The 21,982-nt window shown below is 34.6% G+C and overlaps 2 protein-coding genes across 2 annotated transcripts; one reads left to right on the forward strand and one right to left on the reverse strand.

Annotated features, from left to right (window-relative positions):
• Positions 1-403: 403 nt before the first annotated feature.
• LOC115716234 (glutamate--cysteine ligase, chloroplastic) lies at positions 404-6,539 on the reverse strand. Its single transcript, XM_030644986.2, has 16 exons — positions 6,342-6,539; positions 5,373-5,717; positions 5,010-5,160; positions 4,747-4,854; positions 4,111-4,203; positions 3,080-3,163; positions 2,856-2,924; positions 2,697-2,767; positions 2,529-2,597; positions 2,336-2,429; positions 2,050-2,139; positions 1,886-1,966; positions 1,533-1,625; positions 1,319-1,399; positions 1,155-1,224; positions 404-853 (listed from the first exon to the last, which is right to left on the reverse strand). Exons 2-16 carry the CDS (start codon positions 5,705-5,707, stop codon positions 765-767), a joined length of 1,578 nt encoding a protein of 525 aa, XP_030500846.2. The 5' UTR covers positions 5,708-5,717; positions 6,342-6,539; the 3' UTR covers positions 404-764.
• A 9,909-nt stretch (positions 6,540-16,448) lies between these two features.
• LOC115716378 (ASI1-immunoprecipitated protein 3) lies at positions 16,449-21,700 on the forward strand. The gene is made up of 8 exons (XM_030645164.2): positions 16,449-17,013; positions 17,728-17,790; positions 18,071-18,829; positions 18,971-19,108; positions 19,364-19,447; positions 20,448-20,507; positions 20,589-20,675; positions 20,989-21,700. Exons 1-8 carry the CDS (start codon positions 16,567-16,569, stop codon positions 21,397-21,399), a joined length of 2,049 nt encoding a protein of 682 aa, XP_030501024.2. The 5' UTR covers positions 16,449-16,566; the 3' UTR covers positions 21,400-21,700.
• The last annotated feature ends 282 nt before the right edge of the window (positions 21,701-21,982 follow it).

Here is a 21,982-nt window from a genome sequence, read left to right on the forward strand (position 1 = left end):
ACTCCAATTACCTCTTGTCATTATATGATAATACTAATTTTTACCCCTGAATTGAATTGGTTGATTACATACATCCAAACAACTGGTCATGCAAACATAAGGAAACTATGTTAGATGAAAAACAACCCAAGTTCATAACCATTCACTTGACCACTGAATGAGTATAAACACAGGCAAATAGTAAAGCCCACATGAGAATGGGCATCATATGTATTCATGTTTCGAGGATATTATATGCCTCTATATCTCTATCAACATCTCATGATAGCAATAGTGTTGCAAGGTTAGATACAAAAGCACATGGCACATGTTGAAAGTCACATGACCAGAGCATGGTCTAGAGAGAAACCATGAGTAAAGGTTTGACTTAAAGCAAAGAATTTTAATGAGTAACTCTTGGAAAGAGAAAATAAAACATTTATTATTGTATGAATATTGCACCACAAGGTGTTATATTCGAACTGGTACTTTTTTGTTCAGCAAGAAAACTTACATGATCAGTTGTCCACTACAGTAAGTTCGGACTAAAAATGTCAAGAGGTTTGATTATTCAGATAATCACTTGTTGTTACACAACCTGAACCATGTTTGTTCTGGCTGACAACTACAATAGGTGCCCTGAGGGGTGAAGATTTTACAACACAACTTTATTCATCCGAGACAATGTGTCAGCAACCACAAAAGGAAAACAGCTTAAATCTAGATCAATGAGGCCTACACGAAGAAGATTCTAAAGTCCACAAGAATCTGATTCACCTCAGTACTCAGTAGAGTAGCTCCTCATAAACGGGATCAATGGACTGTCCCCATTTCCCATGATACAGCTCCAGTAGCTTCTCGGCAGGTGTTACACCTGAAAATTAAATGCCACAAACCCAAAAATCAGTGTTGTATTAGTTAAGTAAGCTCCCAGTCTAATCTACAATATTTGAGGATCAAGAAGCCATAACAATTAATGATCAAATCTCTGATCATTTGTGCTACCCCTATTGGAGAGTCTATGTACAAGTACTAATCTTTTAAGCTTAGCTTTTTTAAACCCAAGGGGAAAAATAACCTAAGCTTTGCGCCTTTCTTATTCCTTGTCCATTAAAAAAACAAATTCCGGGAATATAACTACAAAAACTAGTTGTTTACATCTAAAACTTAGTTACCTGTTCTAACCACCTCAGCTACCTCATTCAAGAACCCTACCTCCTTATACCCTCTCCTCTCCAAGCCATCCTGTAACAGAGTATTTAGCCAATGGATTCATTAAAGGAAAAATATTAAATAGATACATTATAAAGATCAAAATGGACTCAGCAGCATAGCTCACCTTCGCCAACTTTAAAACATCTTCTGCAACATGACGGAGCAATCCATCCCGAAATGGTGTTTTTAGACCAGTCTTTGGGACCTACTCAAATGAAATAGAAAATTTATAAGAACTAATTTCAATAAAGTTAATCTAGACAAGTAAAACACTCAAATTTTTGCAGTTATTTTTCCGCAAGACACTTGGACTTTGTAATTTGTAAAAATAATTTTACCTTATTTCTCAACATTTGTCTTTCTTCCGGGGTCCAATCAGCTACCATGTCCAATATGTTTTGTAGTGAAACCTCATCATACAACAAACCTACCTGACAATTAGAAGAAAGTGCAATGAATTTCAAATATATTTGCACAAGCTACATGCAGAAAGGTGCCATCAGATCATCAGAATCCAAGTGCAATACTTACACAGAGCAGAGAGCATATATTCATGACGCAAGGTTTATTAATTCTGCTTTGTACGAGCATAGGAAACAATAAATTTTGTAGTGAAGTGCTATTCTAGTAGCTTGATATGTGAGAGGAGCAATTAACAAAGTAATGATGCATAATATCTAAAGACAACTACCCATAATGCAGGCAGAGCACACAATCTCCTCCAAGGTCCTCCATCAGCTCCCCTCATCTCCAAGTATCTCTTCAGCCTGACCTGAACAGAAAATATGAAATTTGGAAAAATCAATAAGCAGGAGAGCATAAATATTCAGAAAATTAACCATATAGGCTACAAACCTCAGGAAATATTGTTGTCAAATGATTCTCCCAGTCATTAAGTGTTGGCAGTTCTCCAGGAAGGCATGGAAGCTTTCCTGCCAGAAAGTCCTGACATAAATAACTAATACCATGTCAGCCTTGTATGATGTCCGCTACAAAATCTATGTATTTTTTTTAAAAAAAAAAATTATATGGGCAAGATGAAAAACAGTTGAAGGAAAAAAGTGTCGGTACAATACAAAGATGAGCACAGATACAGAAGGGAAAGTATTAAATTACAAGACAATTAAGGATAGATAGAAACCCGGAAGGTCATCCCAGTACAATCAATATACTTCTTTTTCCGATAAACGAAATACATTGGGACATCAAGTGCATAATCAACATACTGCTCAAACCTGCATAAGAAGAAATCATACACAACTACATTGTTATTGATAAACCACTTGAACTACAAACTTGAAAGCCAGATTATTCAGAAAGCATAGAAAATATACCCAAAGGAGTCATCAAAAACAAAGGGAAGCATGCCAGCTCGATTATTGTCAGTATCTGTCCAAATATGGCTGAACAAAAACAGAAGAATAAATAATTAAAAAAGAGACAACAACTTTTTTTTCTGAAATGGGGTACAGGGAGCAATAATACAGCGGTATATAAGAAACCTTCTCATGCTGAGAAAACCATTTGGCTTCCCTTCTGTGAATGGTGAATTTGCAAAAAGGGCCGTTGCTATCTGTTTCATTTGTCAAAAACCAATTAAATTTCATACCATAAGAAAGAGAAAACATTCAATGTAAACAGAATGAAGCAGAGTTCCTCACAGGCTGCAGCGCAAGACCAGCACGAAATTTTCTGATCATGTCAGCTTCTGAGCTGAAGTCTAGGTTAACCTATAGAAAGAGCACTACATTTCATCACTTTCTCACAGAAGCACAAATTTTAAGATATGATTTTTTTTTTATAATTTACCAGAATATCATAAACATGACAACCTTGAAGAGCTTATACACAAATTACCTAAAAAATATCATAAAACTCATTTTACCTGTACAGTGCACGTCCTGAACATCATATCAAGTCCTAGTGTACCCACTTTGGGCATGTAATTTTTCATAATCTCGTATCTTCCCTGAGCCAAATACTCTGTCAGTGTGGGATTAATCACAACAACCAAAGTAACATGCAAAAGTAACTCCATCATTGAGTAAGTACAAACAAAAATTAAAGAAACAATGAGACAGAGAGAGAGGGGGGGAGGGAGAGGATACAGTAGTAATATAAAGTGATATGTCCTCATAATTATTATTTAGAAATGCAGCAACAATCTTGTGCTTGGCAAAGCCTTTCTAAACACCTCCATGAAATTATTTTAACAGCATCTTCAATAAATCAAGGTCTCCAGACAATGTTTTAGAAAGGCATATATTCAGGTTCCCAAAAAACTGCCATAAGGCAAGTGTCCCATGAGCAGTCAAGCAGAGTGATTAAACATTACACTTGTAATGTTAAAACCGTAAGGGGTTGTGCCTTGGAGCATATGAGGTGTGAGCTTCATATGTCGAGGCACAGGTCAATCAAAACTGCATTTAGTTTAAAAATTTTAGATGACATAAGGCAGACATTTTAATTTTAATATATTGTGGAAGGCTAAGTCATTTTAGATGTATCAGTTTTGCAGAGAGATAATTCATCGGCTGCTTGAGACAAAACTGATTTAGGAAATGGTATTATTCTTTTACACGAGCTAACGGGTTTGAGAGGTAGAGTATTCAATGATAGTCTTCATGCCTTTCTACGAAGGCTCATTACATATTTTTGGACTATTTAAACTTCTTACACGCCTATTTATTTTAAGAAATTGCACGTTATTTATAATCACAATTTTATATTTATCAAAGTTCTATGAAGTTATAGTCTGTTTTAAAGTTTATAACTCAAAGTACATAGGACCTATGCCTCGCCTCACAGAGGCAATACCTCAAAACCCACTTAATCATTTTTCCAATACCACCTAAAGATATTTCAGATGATATAATATACATCATATCATTCAGATGATCTAAAGTAAAGTAGTACCTTTGGCATAACAGGTATGTCTTTACGTTCCCATTTCGGTTGGAACCCAATTCCTAGGAATCCAATCCCCATTTCCTCAGCAACAGCTTTGACCTGTATAATTTCGTGAATAAAAGAAGTTAGATATGCAATCTATCTATCTCTAAATATATATGTATATATGAGGTTTCGAAATGGAAAACAGGCAGCCAAAGAGTTTGGGCATATACTATTTATTTTTCCTAAAACTAGGATCCCCGCCTAATTCTACAATATTTGTAGACCAGGAAGCTATGGCAACTGCTATTTAGGTACCCCTCAGACCTAAGCAAAGTAGCAAACCACATGCCTGACCAATTGAGCTACCCGTCTCGGTTGAGTTTGGGCATATATTTAACAACGAAAATAATGACGAAATAATATAAGAAATTATGGAAAACTTTGCCCACTCATCACTACAAAATTTATCTAAGATAAATTGAATAACATAGTACCAAGCGAAGAAAGGTTCATCACATAATTCATTTGAACTTTTGCGGGTTTACAATCTAAGAAACTATTAAAAAAGAAAAAAACAAATCCAGATAATTGCCAAGACTTTGTAAACAAGCAATAGTATAAGACCGCAAAGTATTAGAAAAGATCATTTTAACTGACCTGATAAAGGTGTGAATTGACTTCAGCACAAGTTTGATGCAAAGTTTCAAGAGGTGCACCACTAAGCTCAAATTGACCTCCTGGCTCCAGGGAAATGCTTTGCTTGCCCTGGCCCATAAATGGATAAAGATTTAACAGAACTGGTGACAAAATGTGAAACATTTGTTTTTCAGCATTTTGCAAGTAGCTGTTTCACTTACAAATATTCTTATGATTGTGAAAAGAAAATAATTTCACAGAGGATAGGGAAAAAAGACCATTACCTGTTTAAGCCCAATAATGTAGTCACCTTCCATTACTTTATCCCAGTCAAATCTCTCAGCTATCCCATTAAGCAGCTCTGATATTTGCTCATATTTCATAGGTCTCAAAGAGCCAAACTCAAAGCCAAACTTCTCATGTTCAGTCCCTATTCTGCAATCAGAAAGTGATCAATTATGCCAAGAAAAAGAGAGGCAGATGGACAGACTGAGAAATATGCTGCTTTCCAAAACATTTTTCACATGGACAATTTAGGCAGTACGATTAAAATATTCACCAAGCTTCAAGAATAATAATGAACTACCCTTGGGTAGTAAAAACCTACACACATGTGGCTGATGTAAAGTCTGAAATTAGAATTTTACCTCCAATTCTCCTTAGTCTTGCATCCAGAGGCTAAGTACGCAACAAGATCCTCTTTTGTTAGTGGCTCTGCTGCAATTACAGCATCATCTGTTGGAGGACTCGCAGCAACAACCACATGATTCCCCCTCTTCCTTTCTAACCTTGCAGAATCCATATGCAAAATATTTGTCTTTTTAGCAGAAGTACATGATAAGGAAGAAAAACCACCAGCAAGATTTTCCTTCATTCGCAATGCCTCCAAATTGCTTGACAAATTAAAAATCTGCCCAGCTTTACTCCGAACCATTTCTGTCTGGATGCCGTATGATGAACCTGCCTGCGAAACGAGTGCCATGATGCCCCCCCTGAGAAGCACATAAACAACCTCTAAATCAAACATGCTCGAATGAATTCCAAGTGTCCCATAGCAATCCAATAGCCACCGATTTTTTTTTTTTTAGTTAAAAGTTCAGCCACTACTCTGAGTAGCAAAATCAAGCATCCACTATCTCAGTCAAAGCAAACACATTAACTCACTTTATGGATTTGAAGGAATTCCCCACCCCCCCAATTCATATTTGAATATTTATTTATTAATTATAAATGAGATACCGAATAATGAAACTCAAAACCAATGCATCAACCATTAACATTATTTCAACAACAAAATAAAACCAATGAAAGGGATTGAATGAACTTCGAAACAAGTGTTTACAGGAGAAAAACACAATTCAATAAGAAATGTAAACTGATCATACTAAACAATGCTCACAACAATCAAACAATCATAATCAAAATCTCAAAAAACACGTAAAAAACCAAACTTCTGATCAATTTAGTGGAAATGAAATTATAAGTTGATTGAACATAACGAAATTCCTAATACATAAATACAAAAAGTTGAGAGGAAGGAGAGGTTTAGCTGGATAAGACCTCAATCAAATCGAACCGTGGAGTGTGTGATAGTGAGATGGTGATTAGGGTTTTACCTTTTCTTTTTTGAAAGTTGAAAGAGATATGTGGTAGAGAAAGAAATAGAGGAGAGGGAGTGGAGTTTATGCTTCTTAAGCGAATAGCTCCTGAAGAAGGAACGAGAGAAAAGGAGAGATAAAATAGTGCGGCGTAGTTCTTTTCAGTGGACCACTTTTCTCACTTTGACACCTCAGCTCACTGAAAAAAAAATAAAAAATCAGCTTTCAAGGCGGCACATAATTCTATTTTATTATATTTACCCCCAACGTAGAAAATCTATAAAGGATTTTTTTTTTTTTTTGAAGTAAGTTACACAAAAGGAGAAAGTAGATTCTCTAAAGAGAATTCAAATTTAGCCTTAATGCTTTCTTGGTGTTGAAATGTGCATCATGATTTTCAGTGCGAGAAATGTACTGAAGAGTAGCATTAGGGAAAAGAGATAAGGACTCCGAAATCTGAAGGACAAGACTTGAAAGTGTTGAATTATCCTACCAAGAACTTTGAACTTTGTTAACTAATTGTAGACAATTCGATTCAATATTAGTGATAGGAATACGGATTGCAGAACACCACTGTAGGGCTACTAGAAGGGCTTGAGCTTCAGTAAAAATTGGCATTGAGGCACCTGTAATACTCTTTGGCTGGCTATTCTTTGGTTATGATCATTAAAAATTGAAGCACTTAAGCCAGACTTTTGAAACTTGGAACTAAAAGCTACATCCACTTTGAGCTTGAAACCAATTTGAGGGCGAGAAAAGGTTCCTTGGGACCCTACTGGTGTTGAGATGCACGGAGTGGAGATGAGTTTGCTTCCAGAAGATTAGGAATTAAGCAGCTGGGCTTGTTGATAGTCCTGCAAAAGATTCTTCACAATATTTTCTGCATCATGAAATGAGTTAGACTTGCAATTGAAAAATTTATTATTTATTGAATTCCAAATCTGTCAGGCTAAAGCCAACAAAAGCCAAAATCGGTCTTTGCTAAGAGTCTCCAAACCTGTAAGGTAAAAATACTTTATATCATATCTATGGTTTGCAATGAAAAAAAATCTTTGAGGGAAGAACTCTTCCAAACAGACTTAGCCATAGGGCATTGCAGCAGGGCATGGGTAACGGTCTTGGTTTAGGACTGACAAAGTGGACAATAAGGGTGAGGGAGAACTTTTTTATGGTGGAGATTAAGAGAGCAAGTAAGGATATGGTGATAGGCTTTCCAGGTGAAATGCTTCATTTTTGGTAAGATTTTGCTGTTCCAAACAGCTTTCCACTAGGAGATTTGGTAAAGGGGTTGGAGGTGGTTGCCTGGGAAGGGTTAGGGATGGAGTTAGCTAGGTGATAGGCCGAGTTGACTGTGAAAATCCCATATTGGTGCTGACCCCAAATAAGACTATCACCCTGAGAGTTAATAGGGACCTTAAGGATTTCACGGACCTAGTAAGGAGGGAGTTATTGCTTAAGGGTGGGGATATGCCAATTACCGCTATTATCCAAGAAGAAAGATACAGTCAGGTTAGAGGGATCAATGTTGGTAAGGAAAGAAAGGGAGTGGAGTCCAGAAATCCATTTGTCATGAGTAAGGGAAATGATCTCTCCATCGCCTACTTTCCAAATGAGGCCTCGATTAAGAAGCTGACGCCCCCAGAGAAGACTTTTCCAAGTTTGAGAGGGGCAGTGACCAATAGTAGCATGAAGAAAATCAGTGTTTTTGAAGTATTTGGCCTTGAGAAGAGAGTGAAGGAGATAAGTAGGCTGAGTCCATATTCTCCAAGCTTGCTTGGCAATCAAAGCTTGGTTGTGATGAATAAAAGATCGAAAACCAAGACCACCAAAAAGTTTGGAATTGCAGATAGTAGACGAGCTTTTTCAGTGAATTTTGTTGTTATTACTATCAAAACCCCACCAGAACTTAGAGGTGAGACGCTGGATGGAGTGACAAGTGGTTTTAAGGATCCTGAAACACGACATGGCATATGAAGGAATAACCTGGACAACCGCCTTAATAAGAATTTCCTTACCAGCTTTGGAAAAAAACTTAGCATTCCAAATGTTCAATTTGGAAGCAACTTTTTGAACCATGTAGTGAAACTGCTCAGAATTGAGTTTGCATGTACCGTGAGGAACCCCAAGGTATTTATACCCTTTGGAAAAATCATTGTAGCCTAGATTAACACATTTTAAGGAATGAAACTGAAACTTATGGTTTTGGTATGGTCTAATACAAGAAAAACATGATGGTTCAAATGTTTTAAGTAGGTTGTGATCAGGTTTCTTTAAAAAAAAAGAACTTCAAATGGTGATTTATTTCTTAAAAGTGGTGTTGACATCCTATTAATGAGATATACAGATGTTTGGAAAGCATCAATCCAATATTTATAAGGCATCGTGGCCTGAGCCAAGAGAGTTCACCCTATTTCAACTATATATCTATGTTTTCGTTTAGTTCTCCCATTTTGAGCTGAAGTATGGAGACATGAGTGTTGATAAGCAATGCCATTAACTTTGGCAAGATTATCAAACACCTGATATTCACCAGCATAATCAGACCTTAAGCCTTTAATTTTAGTTTCAAATTGATTTTCTACAAAAGTTTTGAACTCAATAAAGGCATTTAAGGAATTAGATATGTTTTTCAAAGGGTAAAGCCAAGTGTAGCGGCTAAAATTATCAATGAAGTGCATGTAAAACTTGTAATTTGTGTTGGATGCAATTGGGACTAGACCCCAAATATCAGTGTGGATAAGATCTTGTTGGGGTTTATTGTTGGAAATTATTTTACCAGAATCTCAGATCTACTCACAAGTATGTTGATTAACACCCTAAATATGAACTTTCTAAAACGATGAAATAAACACATATAAAGTTTAGGAAACCTTACATTGGGTGCAGCGGAATTAAATGACTCCTTCTGTTCAGATCTCTAGCCCTTGATTCCTTTCTGTAGCAGAGCATTATCAATATCTGAACCTGGATCTCTTTCTCTGAATCTTTGATGCTGAAACTCCTTCTTGCTGAAAGTCTTTCTTCACGATCTTCCTCACTATGATTGAGGTATCACTTGCTGTGTGTGGGCACTACTCATACACTAAGAATTTCGAAATCTCAATGAGGAAGAGAGAGAGAGTGGGTTCGGCCAAAGATAGGGAGAGAGAAGGCTCAGTTTTTTCTGAATGAAAAAATAGAAAATTTAAGTGTAAATTTCCTGAAGCCTTCACTATCTATTTATAGCATTCCACTAGGGTTAGGTTTGAATTATTTGGCATTAAAATAATGAAAATATCAGTTTAAATTTCCTACAAAAGTGGCTGGCCCTATACAAGTGGATTTGGGGCTCACTTTTTGCAATTTTGCAGTTTTATCTTTTCTGCATCTGATTTTCTCAAAAACGCTAATTTTCTAATTCAACCATTTAAATGTCAATTCTAACTATTTAATAACTATAAATAATTATTAAATAATATTGTCATTTATCATATTTATTAATTGAACCATACAAAGTATCATAATTAACAAATATGCCCCTAAAACTCTTTCTTTACAATTTCGCCCTTACTTAGTGAAAAATTCACAAATAGACATAGTCTAATTTGAGAGTTATAATTGATTAATCAAAACCAATTGCATGAGTCTTACAAGCAATATTATCTCAACTAGTGCGGGGACCATGAGTCTATATAACCGAGCTTCCAATAAGTAGATCAAGAATTTAGCACTAAAATTCACTAACTTATTAATTCTTCGTTGAATCCACGCATAGAACTTAGAATTGCACTCTCAGTATATAGAAAGCTCGATATGTTCCACCATATAGACGCATCATTAGTTATCCATTGTTATAATCCTAATTTGATCAATGATCCTCTATATGAATGATCTACACTGTAAAGGGATTAGATTACCGTTACACCCTACAATGTATTTAATCCTTAAAACACTTAAACCCGTATAGATGATATTTCAGCTTATGTGAAATGAGTACTCCACCATTTATGTTCGTTTGGTCAAGCTCGAAGGAGATCATCCTTTGCTTACTATTCGCCAGATAGAAGCTATAGATTCCATGTTTATGATAGCGCTCACACTCAATTGCACTACCGTTTCCCAAAATGTACGTATCACCCTGACCTAAAAGTAGGCTTAACTAACAAATCAAAGAACACGAATAGCCTTTCAAGATTGAGCCTAATCATAACAGGATTAAGAACATTTGATCTAAGATCAACTAGGCGATATTGACTTGAATAGATATTACGGTAAGTTTAATAAATCTAAGTCAAAGTTCAATATCGGTCCCTTCCGATGCATACTCCATGCATCCAACTTGAGCTTTACTTTAACCAATGTTCTGGAAAGAACATAGCATTTCTCCAAATGCAAGTAAACTCTGTTGTAGATTATCATATCAGTAAAACCTTATGTTTGATAAATCTAGGAAACTTTATTCACATAGTCATGTTTACTTTCCAATGTGTTGACGGCACAATAAACAGGATCAAGTATGTGAAAAGGGTTTCAGATGAATTTATACATTATGTACATATAATCATGAAATAAATCATGTGAACCATGCAACATTAAATGTTATTTATGATCTATATTAATAAGTAAATCTGATTATATTGAAATGAGTTTTATTTAGGGCATAAAACCCAACATTTGTGCCCTAAATAAAACTCATTTCAATATAATCAGATTTACTTATTAATATAGATCAGAAATAACATTTAATGTTGCATGGTTCACATGATTTATTTCATGATTATTTACATAATGTATGAATTCTATTTAAGTCCAGAACATATCAATTTGTTAATGATTATAGTGTTGTCAACACAGTGGAATATAATCTTAATTATATGTTCGAAAGTTTATTCCCTGATTTGTCAGAACACTGAATTTTGACTGGCATGGTATAATCAGCGATAGGTATTCTTACACATTGGATAAGTGTTATGTCCTTTCCAGGGCATTGGCAAAGTTTACCAGCATCGGATGTATGGAGTATACATCGGAAGGGACCGATATTGAACTTTGATTAGATATATTAAAATTTACCGTAATATCTATTCAATTCAATATCACATGTGGATCCTAGATCAAATGATCTTAATCCTGATATGTTTAGGTTCGATCTCAAGAGTATTATACATGTTCTTTGATTTGTTAGTTAAGCCTACTTTTGGGTCAGGGTGATACGTACATTTTGGGAACATGATAGTATAATTGAGTGGGAGCGCTAACATAAATATAGAATCTATAACTTCTATAGGAATTTAGAAGTGAAACGATGATATCCTTCGAGCTTGGCTAAACATAGATAAATGGTGGAGATCTCATTTCACTTTGCTGAAATATCATTTATACGGAGCTAAGTGTTTTAAGGATAAAATACATTGAAGGTGTAACGGTAACTTAGTGCCTTTTCAATGTAGATCATCTATTAGAGGGTCATTGATCACATTAAGATTATAACAATGGATAACTAATGACGTGTCTATATCGTGGAACATATAGAGTGTTCTATATACTGAGAGTGCAATTCTAAGTTCTATGCGTGGATTCAACGAAGAATTAATAAGTCAGTGAGTTTAAGATATAAATGCTTGATCTGCTTATTGGAAGCTCGGATATATAGACCCGTGGTCCCCATACTAGTTGAGACCATACTGCTTGTAAGACTCAGTTAATTGATTTTAATTAATCAATTATGATTCTAAAGTTAGACTATGTCTACTTTATGAATTTTCACTAAGCAAGGGCGAAATTGTAAAGAAAAGAGATTCTAGGTTTATTTATTAATTAAGAGACTTTATATGTCTAATTAATAAATATATTAAATGACAATATTATTTAATAATTAATTTTTAGTTATTAAATAATTAGAATTGGCATTTAAATGGTTGAATTTGAAAATTGGTGTTTTTGAGAAAATAAGATGCAGGAATGATAAAACAGCAAAATTGCATAAGTGAGGCCCATTATCCAAAGCCCATGGCCGGCCACACTTATAGGCTTTTATCATTTATTTTTTCATTATTTAAATGCCAAATAATTCTAACTTAAACCTAGGTGGTTACCTATAAATAGATAGTGATGACTCTCATTCACACTTAATTCTGTCAGATGAAAACTGAGCCTCCTATTCTTTTCTCTAGGCCGAACCACTTCTCTCTTCTTTTCTTCTCTAAATTTCGAATTCCTTGAGTGAATGAATGATGCCCACACACATCAAGTGGTATCTCAATCATAGTGTGTAAGACTGTGGAAAATCAACCAACAAGAAGGAGAATCAGCATCAAAGGAAGGAGAGAAAGAGATCCAGGTTCAGATATTGATAATGCTCTGCTACAGAAAGGAATCAAGGGCTAGATATCTGAACGGAAGGAGTCATTATATTCCGCTGCACCCAATGTAAGGTTTCCTAAACTTTATATGTGTTTATTTCATTGTTTTAGAATTCATATTAGGATGTTACTGAAACATACTTGTTAGTAAATCTAGATCCTGGTAAAATATATCTAACAGATCTAAGACTGGTAACTCGATGAAAATTTAAATGGAAAGGCATGGGATTTTCCCATTTGGCAAGCATCACAAAAGTGTTCTTTTTCATTACTAGAAAGACTTACATTATTGAAATTACAAACTAACTTGAGGAATCTACTAGATGGATGGCCCAAACGTCTATGCCAAACATCACTTTCAGAAATTAAAAGAAAGGTAGATGGTTGAGTTACATCTTGTTTTGACAAAATTGAAACACCAATGATTTATTGAATTGAAAGAAAGATTTGGAGTTTGGTGTGTTAAGCTGGTGAAGTCCATCTCTAAGAATCCCTTGCAGCAACACCTTCTTTGTGACATTGTCCTTCACAAAACAAGAATTTGGGTGAAACTCCAAAAAAGCATTGTTATCAGCTGTCAATTTTGAAACACTTATCAAATTTTTAGTGATTTTTGGAACTATATATCATTTAAGTTCAATAATATGACCATTTTGTTCTGAATTTAAAATACCACAACCAACATGAGAGATAACAAGCTGGTTATCGTCACCAATGACTAGTTTTTCCTTACCACCATAGTCATGCTTTTGTTGCATTTTGGTACCATCTGCAGTCACATGGTTGCTAGCCCCACTATATACAAACCATGCTTCATTGTCCACAGGAGAGGCAATGAAGGCAGCTACAGAGTTATTTTTAGTGTGAGCCTGATTATTGTTCGGGTCAGAGTGTTGGGGATTATTTTACCAGGATCTAGATTTACTACCATGTATGTTTTTTAACATCCTAAATATGAATTTCTAAAACAATAGAACTTAAACACATATAAAGTTTAAGAAACCTTACATTGGTTGCAGCGGAATTGAATGACTCCTTCCACTCAGATTTCTAACCCTTGTATCCTTTCTGTTGCAGAGTATTATGAAGATCTGAGCCCGATTCTCCTTCAAGTGTTGGATTCTTCACAGTCTTACAGACTATGATTGAGTACTAACTTACTATGCGTGGACATGTACTCTATCACTATAAGAGACGAAAAATTTGAAGAGAAAGAGAGAGAGAAGGATTCGAAAATAGAGAGAGAAAGAGAAGGCTCAAATTTCACTGAAGGCTTAAGTTGCATCGACTGTCACTTTTAAGTCCATCACTATCTATTTATAGGACTTCTTCTAGGTTTAGGTTTGAATTAGTTGACATTAAAAAATTGATAAATAAATGGTAAAAAGACCTTAAGTGGCCAGCCATTACGATGTGGGCCCACCATTTACAATTTTACCATTTTTCTCAACTATTTATCATTTTCTTTCACAAATGCCATATTTTTCAATTCAACCACTTAAATGTCAAAACTATTTATTTATTAATTAGACTTATTAAGTCTCTTAATTAACAAACAAACCCTAAAACTCCTTTTCTTAACAATTAAGCCCTAACTTAGTGAAAATTCATGAATACGACATAGTCTAATTTTGGAATTATAATTGATTAATTAAAATCAATTAACTGAGTCTTACAAGTAGTATTGTCTCAACTAGTATCGGGACCGTGGGCCTATATAACTGAGCTTCCAATAAGTAGATCTAGAATTTACCAAGTGATTTCCCTAACTTATTAATTCCTCCTTACACCACTATAGATTTATTTATCTTTTTAATTTTTTTTTTGAATGCAAATTGGAATTTTATTAATGCGCTAAATCAGCCAAAAGGCATAACTGTAATTCAGTAGGAACATCCCTCCTTACTGAAAACTCGATCTGGAAAAGAATATGACGCTCTAGCAAAGCTGTGCGCAGTCATATTAGCAGATCGTTTAATAAAAAAACAAAGAAACATTATTTAAAATAGATAGAAGCTTCATTCAAAAAAAAAAAAAATAGATAGAAGCTTTTGACAATCCATCGCCATTCCCCCAAGAGGCGAAACCATGGTGATGTTACTTCGAATAGCTTGGACAATTGAGAGATAATCGGACTCGAGTTCAACATTATGCCATTCATGATCATTGATCCAACTTAACGCCTCTTCAATGGCTAAAGCTTCAGTCATGTCTGGTGCCATTGTACCACTGCCAAAAAACCAAAAGAAGAAAAAACAGAGCACTGAAACCTGAAAACAGGGGATAGCAGATCACTCAAAACCAATACGAACTTTGCATGTCAAAAGACATGACACCATGACTTATAATTTATACTTTAGGTCATTTAATCACAATAGGAATAATCTCACTATTTTATTAATAATACCCAAATGACAAACCTTAAAACCTTTCTCTGTGTTTAATACTTCTCGGAATCCAATCATTAACTTATCAATTTTTTGTTGTTATAAGAATCCTAGATTTCAACAGCAAGTGAGAAGAAGAGAAGAGAGGAAAAACCCAAAGAACCTATTATTAACGATTATTTACTATTTCTGTTGGAAAGAAAATAAATAGGTTAGTTATATACATTACATTATTAGTTATCATGTATATATGTATTATTTGTTGGCTCATTTTTTTTTTTTGAAGCTGCTCTATTATGTGTTTATTTTTTGGTGAAGTTTTTCTCTTCATTCTATTTATTGTACTTTATTTATATTGTTTTTCTTGAAAAAAAATAAAAAAATTACCAATTAATTATTTAATAGTTGTCATAATATTATTATAATATATATATTTTTTTATTTTTATCCGTTTAGTTCATCAATTATTTTTTTATTTATCTAATTATTATATTTATTTTATTTATATTTATTACTTTATCCAATTAAATTATAGTTTATCTAATTAAATAATTTTTTTTGTCAAACCAATTAATATAAATTTAAATACATATAATTCATATTCTTCTCTTCTTCTCTTTTTCTTTTTCTAATTTATTTAGTGTCTAATATATAATTATATTGATTTATTTCTTTTTACATTGAAACAAAACACAAGTGATATATGTGTTTTGAATTAAATTAATAATAATAATAAAAGTAATTGTAAAAAAGCATATAAATAAAATAGCTTTAATTATTATTTAAATTGTTAAATAAATTTTAATCATACTTTATAATTTTATTTTTTTTTAATTTGTTTTTTTAAATGGTGCTATAATTTTGTTTAAGATATATATTTATAATTAGCTCTAAGTAAATATTTAGGATAATTTTATTGTAATGACATAGATGTAATAATGCAATAATAGTAAGTACAAATACACTAATCTCAAGTTTAGTTGCATTTTAAAATATTAGAATGCCATTCTAATAGAATAGTATTTAGTAGAATGAACATTCTATTTTAAAATAGAAAGAAAGACCATTTTAATAATTTTTTTAGGATTTTTTTTTTACATTTTTATGGAATTTCACATAGAAATCCTTATTGTAACTAACAGAACAACTAAATCGCAACCAAAATCCATAAAACCAATGAATAAACCACTTGAGAAATTCAAATCGTAAATTAAATGTTTTTTTAGAAACATAATATGTAAAGTAATTCTTTTTTCTTTATATACATTTTAAATTTTATTTCATTGCATTTTTATTCTCATTTTCATCATTTTTATTTTTATTCCTTTCAACCAAACACTACCATAATCTTTCCTTTCTCTTTTTTTTTTTTAAAAAAAAAAATTAAAAAAACTTCAACTTTCTCCACCGCTTAGACTTCGCGGGTTGTCCAAGGAGATACCCCATGTTTTTTATAACTCTTATTTGAAATCTTTTGAACCAGAAAACGACTCCGTTTTGACTCTTCGAGGGAGAATGGGGAACAGAAGGTTTGCTCAGGTTTCCACTAGTGACGAAGAAGACAACGATGTTCCGGCGCGCCGGCAACGGTCGACTTCGTCGGAGGACAAACAGTTGAAGACGAGGAAGAGGAAGAAGAAAGAGGACTACGACGAGGAAGAGGAGGAGGAAGAAGAAGAGGAGGAAGAGGAAGAAGAAGACGAAGAAGAGGAAGACGAAGAGGAGGAAGAGGAAGAAGAAGAAGAAGAGGAGAAGAGTAAGAAGAAGAAGAGGAAGAAAAATAATACGCCGACGAAGAAAAAGAAGAAGGAGGAAGAGGCTTCGCCGCCGAGCGAGGAAGAAGAAGAACAAGTGGCTGAAGATGCTAAACCGATTGGGGATTCGATTAAGACTACTGGAAAAGGAAGGAGTAAGAAGAACCATTACGAAGCGTTCGAGTACGACGGCAATCAGTATGATCTCGTGAGTTCCCATTTTCGCTCTTTTTTGTTTTCAAGAAAAAAAATATAATTGATTTGAGATTTTAGGGCTAGGAGTTTGATTTTGGAATGGTGAGTCGTGGATTCAGTATTGGGGTTCTGGATTGAAATTTGGGAATGGGTAAGTATGTTTAGGTTTCTCGTTTGCCATAGCAAAATGAAATAAGCTTAACATTTTTTTTTTCTGGGGGGAGAAGGTTTTCTGCGTAGTGTTTATGATTCGAGCTATGATACCATTGTTTTTCATTATTCACTTATAGTAATGATCTGAAGTTGAAAGGGTTTTGTATTGGGAATGGTCAGTAACGTAAAAAAGACTTGTTTATACAAACGCAATAGATTGTTCAAGTTCTATTTGATAAACATTCTGGCTTCTGGGCATTAATATAGTTTCAAAAAAGAGTTAACAAGGCATTTCGAGAACTCTTAATCAGCAATGTCGATGACTTGGTTACCACTTACCACTAATCTCTCTTATGTTCATTATGATATGTAATTATGTATATGCGTGTGTGTGTGTGTCTATATTAATTTGCTGTCTTTCTTTCTTTCTTTCTAACCAGTACTGATATTATGCACCATGACCAGTTGTGCAGGAGGAGCCTGTATTCTTAGTTCCGGAGTGTGTGTCTATGTTTATTTGTTGTCTTTCTTTTTAATTGGTAACTGATATTATGCACCATTGCCGATTCTGCAGGAGGATCCTGTACTCATAGTTCCGGAGACTAGGTTTCAAAAGCCCTATGTGGCAATTATTAAGGTACTTGTATACTGCCTTGAATATTGTTTTCCAATTTAGCTACGTAAGACTGTTTTTAAAACTGTAGTAGAATACGCATGATTTTATGTGAGCCTCACCAGGCTTTTATTGAACTGGGGACATTTTATCCCCACTCTACCAATTAATATGTGGTCACATGCGTTCATGATTGTCTTTGGCTGCCAATTGATGCTTCTGAATTTGTAATTTCTTTGATGTTCATTCTACTTAAGAAATGACAATCATATTTAATAGTACTGAACCTCTGTTGTTCATTTAGGATATTGCTCAGGACAAAGATGGCAGTATAATGGTCACTGGACAATGGTTTTATCGTCCTGAGGAGGCAGAGAAAAAAGGTGGTGGAAATTGGCAATCAAATGACACTAGAGAGCTGTTTTACAGTTTTCACCGTGATGACGTTCCAGCAGAATCCATAATGCACAAGTGTGTGGTTCATTTTGTTCCATTACACAAGCAGCTTCCTAACCGGAAACAGTATCCAGGATTTTTTGTGAGAAAAGTGTATGATGCTGTTGAGAAAAAACTTTGGAAGCTAACCGATAAGGACTACGAGGACAAAAAGCAGCATGAAATTGATCTACTGGTTGAGAAAACTATGAAGCGATTGGTAGATCTCCCTGACATTGAGCCTGAAGACAGCAGTGTGGATCAGGAAGATCATTTAAAGTCCAAAAGAAGTCTCCGGAGAAAGGCCATTTCTCCAATTGATGTATCTAGAGGAGAAGAAGATGTAACAAGGCCTGATCAAACTTCGAAATATGATACGCATACGCCGGGAAGCTGTTCCAGTAAAGCCTCAGAATATTACAACATTTTGGTGAATTTCAATGTACTACCTGGTGAAACCCAGCGTGATAAATGGTTGGAGAAGCTTCTTGAGAGTGTTCAGCATGTCTGCGTTTCTGCTGAAGACAGTAAGGATGATAAAGACAAGGCTGGTGCTGATGGAAGTAACCATGATGGTGATATTATGCGTCCAAAAGCTGCAAACGAATCTCAAGAAAAGAGTCTGAAGGTACTTAATGCAACTGCTCTTTTTCTAGATCTTCCAATTTCCCTTTTTATTATCCCAAGAAGTGGCATTTGTAATTCGGATGGGAGTTTCTGGAAGATTTTGACTGATAGTCTGATTCTTACTTTCTTTCTGTTATCATAGACTGGCAACAGGACCCTTATCTGGCCAGATGACGCTGTTCCAGCAGTTGCTGCTCTTGAGAAGGCTGCACATGACTCTTTTTCTCTCGATTTTCGGAAGTATAATCAAAAATTAAGGCACTTAAATTCAAATTTGAAGGTGAATCCAACTTCAAGTGCATCTGTTGTCATGTCATGTCTTGTCTTTCTTAATTTCATCCATCCATAAATTTAAGATTGACATCCCAATTCAGGCATGCCACAAACACAGTCATGCATCTGCTCTTGAAAGTTCAGGTTTTATATGACTGAGATGCTGAACTTGGATGGCTTTATAATCAATAACAATTATTTCAGACCTCTTTGGATCCTTGCTTATGTTTCTTCTTTATGTCTATTTTACTTATCTTGACAGATCAATGGGCCACTTGCCAGGCGTTTTTTAAATAAAGAATTAGATCCTGTGAAACTACTGAATATGTCACCCAATGAAGTAAAGGTATGGACTTGATAGCAGCCTCATACATCTTGAAAGTTCTGACATTTTAGTTATGCAGTTATTTCAGTTTTATATGTAATGTTACTTTGACTAGTGTACCAGAGCTTGATCTGGTCAGCCATGATATTGTTCATTATATCAATTATGAGATTTTCTTTTTTAATTTTATGTTAAAGCTAGGTTGTTGATGTCTTTAAACTACTGTAGTGTCTAGCACACTTGATTAACTAAGCTTTCAAATCTTCAATCAAAAAATAATTTGGAACTATAACTACATATTCTTTTAGTCATAAAGTAAGAAGATTATTCTCTCTCATAAAAATGCATATGCTCTGAGTGAGGGTAAACAGCGTAGCTCTCAACTTTCTTTTTAGAACAAAGCCTAGCCCTCAACTTGAAAGTCCAAGTCTGTATAATTTCTCACCAATGCAGCAATTTTACTGTCTATGCAAAGTGACCTTGGAGGGTTTCTTGGTGTGGGACAACATTTATGTTCCCTGTAGTTATAGTCTCAATTTGGAGTGCCATGTAGTTTAAGAGCTGGCCAAAGAGAAAATTGATGGGTGGGAGTTATAAGAAACGATAAAAAAAAAAAAAGAAGGATGGTGAGAGTAGAACTTCATGTCAGGTTGAGCAAGATTTTTGTAATATGCTTATATATATTAATCTATCTATTCATGCTGTTGTATTAAGAAATAAGCAAAACTTAGTAATATATCATTCAGCATATTTTGGATTTTGAGGTTTTACTGGACAAATTGGGTGAGATAATTCGAATGTTTAGCACAGATGCCACTAAGTTGATGATTTGAACTTTCTGTCTTATTTAATGAAAAAAGATATTGTTATTATTGTTTGATGTGGTCTAAATTTTGATCGGCAGCCCTTAATAGAATGATAATATGCATTTATTTGTCTCCTACTTTGTATTTTATATTTGCTTTCTTGTTTTTAGCTTTAGTAACAAGAAGTATAGCAAAACTAAATATCAACATTTCAGGAGGGTTTAACTGCTGAGGAGATGACCAAAACGGAACCAGACGAGTTAGAAAGAATGCAGGTAACTTCATTTTATTTCAGTATACTTTTCTCCTTTATATTATTGGTTCTCATTCTGCATTATCTGCTGCTTGTGAAGCAGATGACTCAAGCTCGTTGCTCAAGATGTTCAGAGTTCAAAGTTGGTGTGAGGGATATCATCAAAGCTGGACACGGAGAGCGTTATCAGGTTTGTGTTTTCATAATCATTTTATAGTACGTAGCTGGGTAGCTTCTACTATTTGTTGTAGTTATTTGCGCCAGGATCTTGCTTACTAGCTCCAATATTATACAATTTATTTTAGCAGCTACACATTTGGCTTTAGTTGTAATGCAAAATAAACAGAATGTGGCCTTTTATATTTTATCAAAGAGAAAATGATAAACAGAGATTCATTACGTTGATTATGTCGGCTCGTGATACATTCACATTAATTACATTGTAAATGGTTCATATCATCCATATGTGCCATTGACCTTTTCCCTCTGGTTTGTGGCTTCAGTTGGAGTGCATTGGTTGTGGTCATTCATGGTATGCATCTCGGGATGATGCGGCAGCCCTGACAATTGACTCTACAAGCAATGCAAAAAATGTGGGCACAGCTCCATTGGCTACTGCCAAATTTGAAAACATCGAAAAGAAGATGGTAAGCCCCCGGGAGTCTGACAAGGAAAAGAAGATGGTAAGCCCTCGGGAATCTGACAAGGAAAAGAAGATGGTAAGCCCCCGGGAATCTGACAAGGAAAAGAAGATGGTAAGCCATCGGGAATCTGACAAGGCAGCCACAGCAAACCTAGGGTTGAAGAAAACAAGCGAAGCCCAGGTGCCCGTGTTGGAAATACAGAGATCGTTTGGTAAGACTAGAAAGGAGGGAAGTCCGGCCCCAAAAACTGCTACAAATAAGGCTGAGTAGGAATTGGCTATTGAAGTTTTGGTACATCTGACGTGTTAGTGCAGTATGAAATTGCTTTTGTTTGTATAGTTTTGTTAGATCTAATTTGGCTGGGTGTTGTGCATATTGAGCCTTAGGATTACTAATTCAAAAAAAATAAACAGAAGCTTAGGATAGAAGTTGCAGGGTACTTTGTCTTATTATCACTTGATAGAATATTATACGAAACTAGTCACTTAAATTAAATATATTTACATGGGAACAAATTAAGAAAAAAAAACTATATAAAAAAATCATATAATTGAATAACGATTGACACTCATTGGCATGTATTAGAGCATCTACAATGGGGTTGCTTAGTGACGTGGAAGAATACCATTGGAGAGGTCTAAAAGCCAAATCAAAAACTAATATTGATGTCAAACTTGGCATGTATTAGTATTTTTAAAGAGTTACTATTAAAGATACTCTTATTAACCATATTAAATTAGTGGTGAATGTGCAATATGATACTGTAACTTTGGTGAAAATATTGGGTGTCATTTTTTTTCAATAAAACTTTCAAAATCATATTTTCTATAAATTTTATATTTATATTGATTCA

Source organism: Cannabis sativa, chromosome 5 (assembly GCF_029168945.1).
Source record: "Cannabis sativa cultivar Pink pepper isolate KNU-18-1 chromosome 5, ASM2916894v1, whole genome shotgun sequence".
Classification (NCBI taxonomy): Eukaryota; Viridiplantae; Streptophyta; class Magnoliopsida; order Rosales; family Cannabaceae; genus Cannabis; species Cannabis sativa.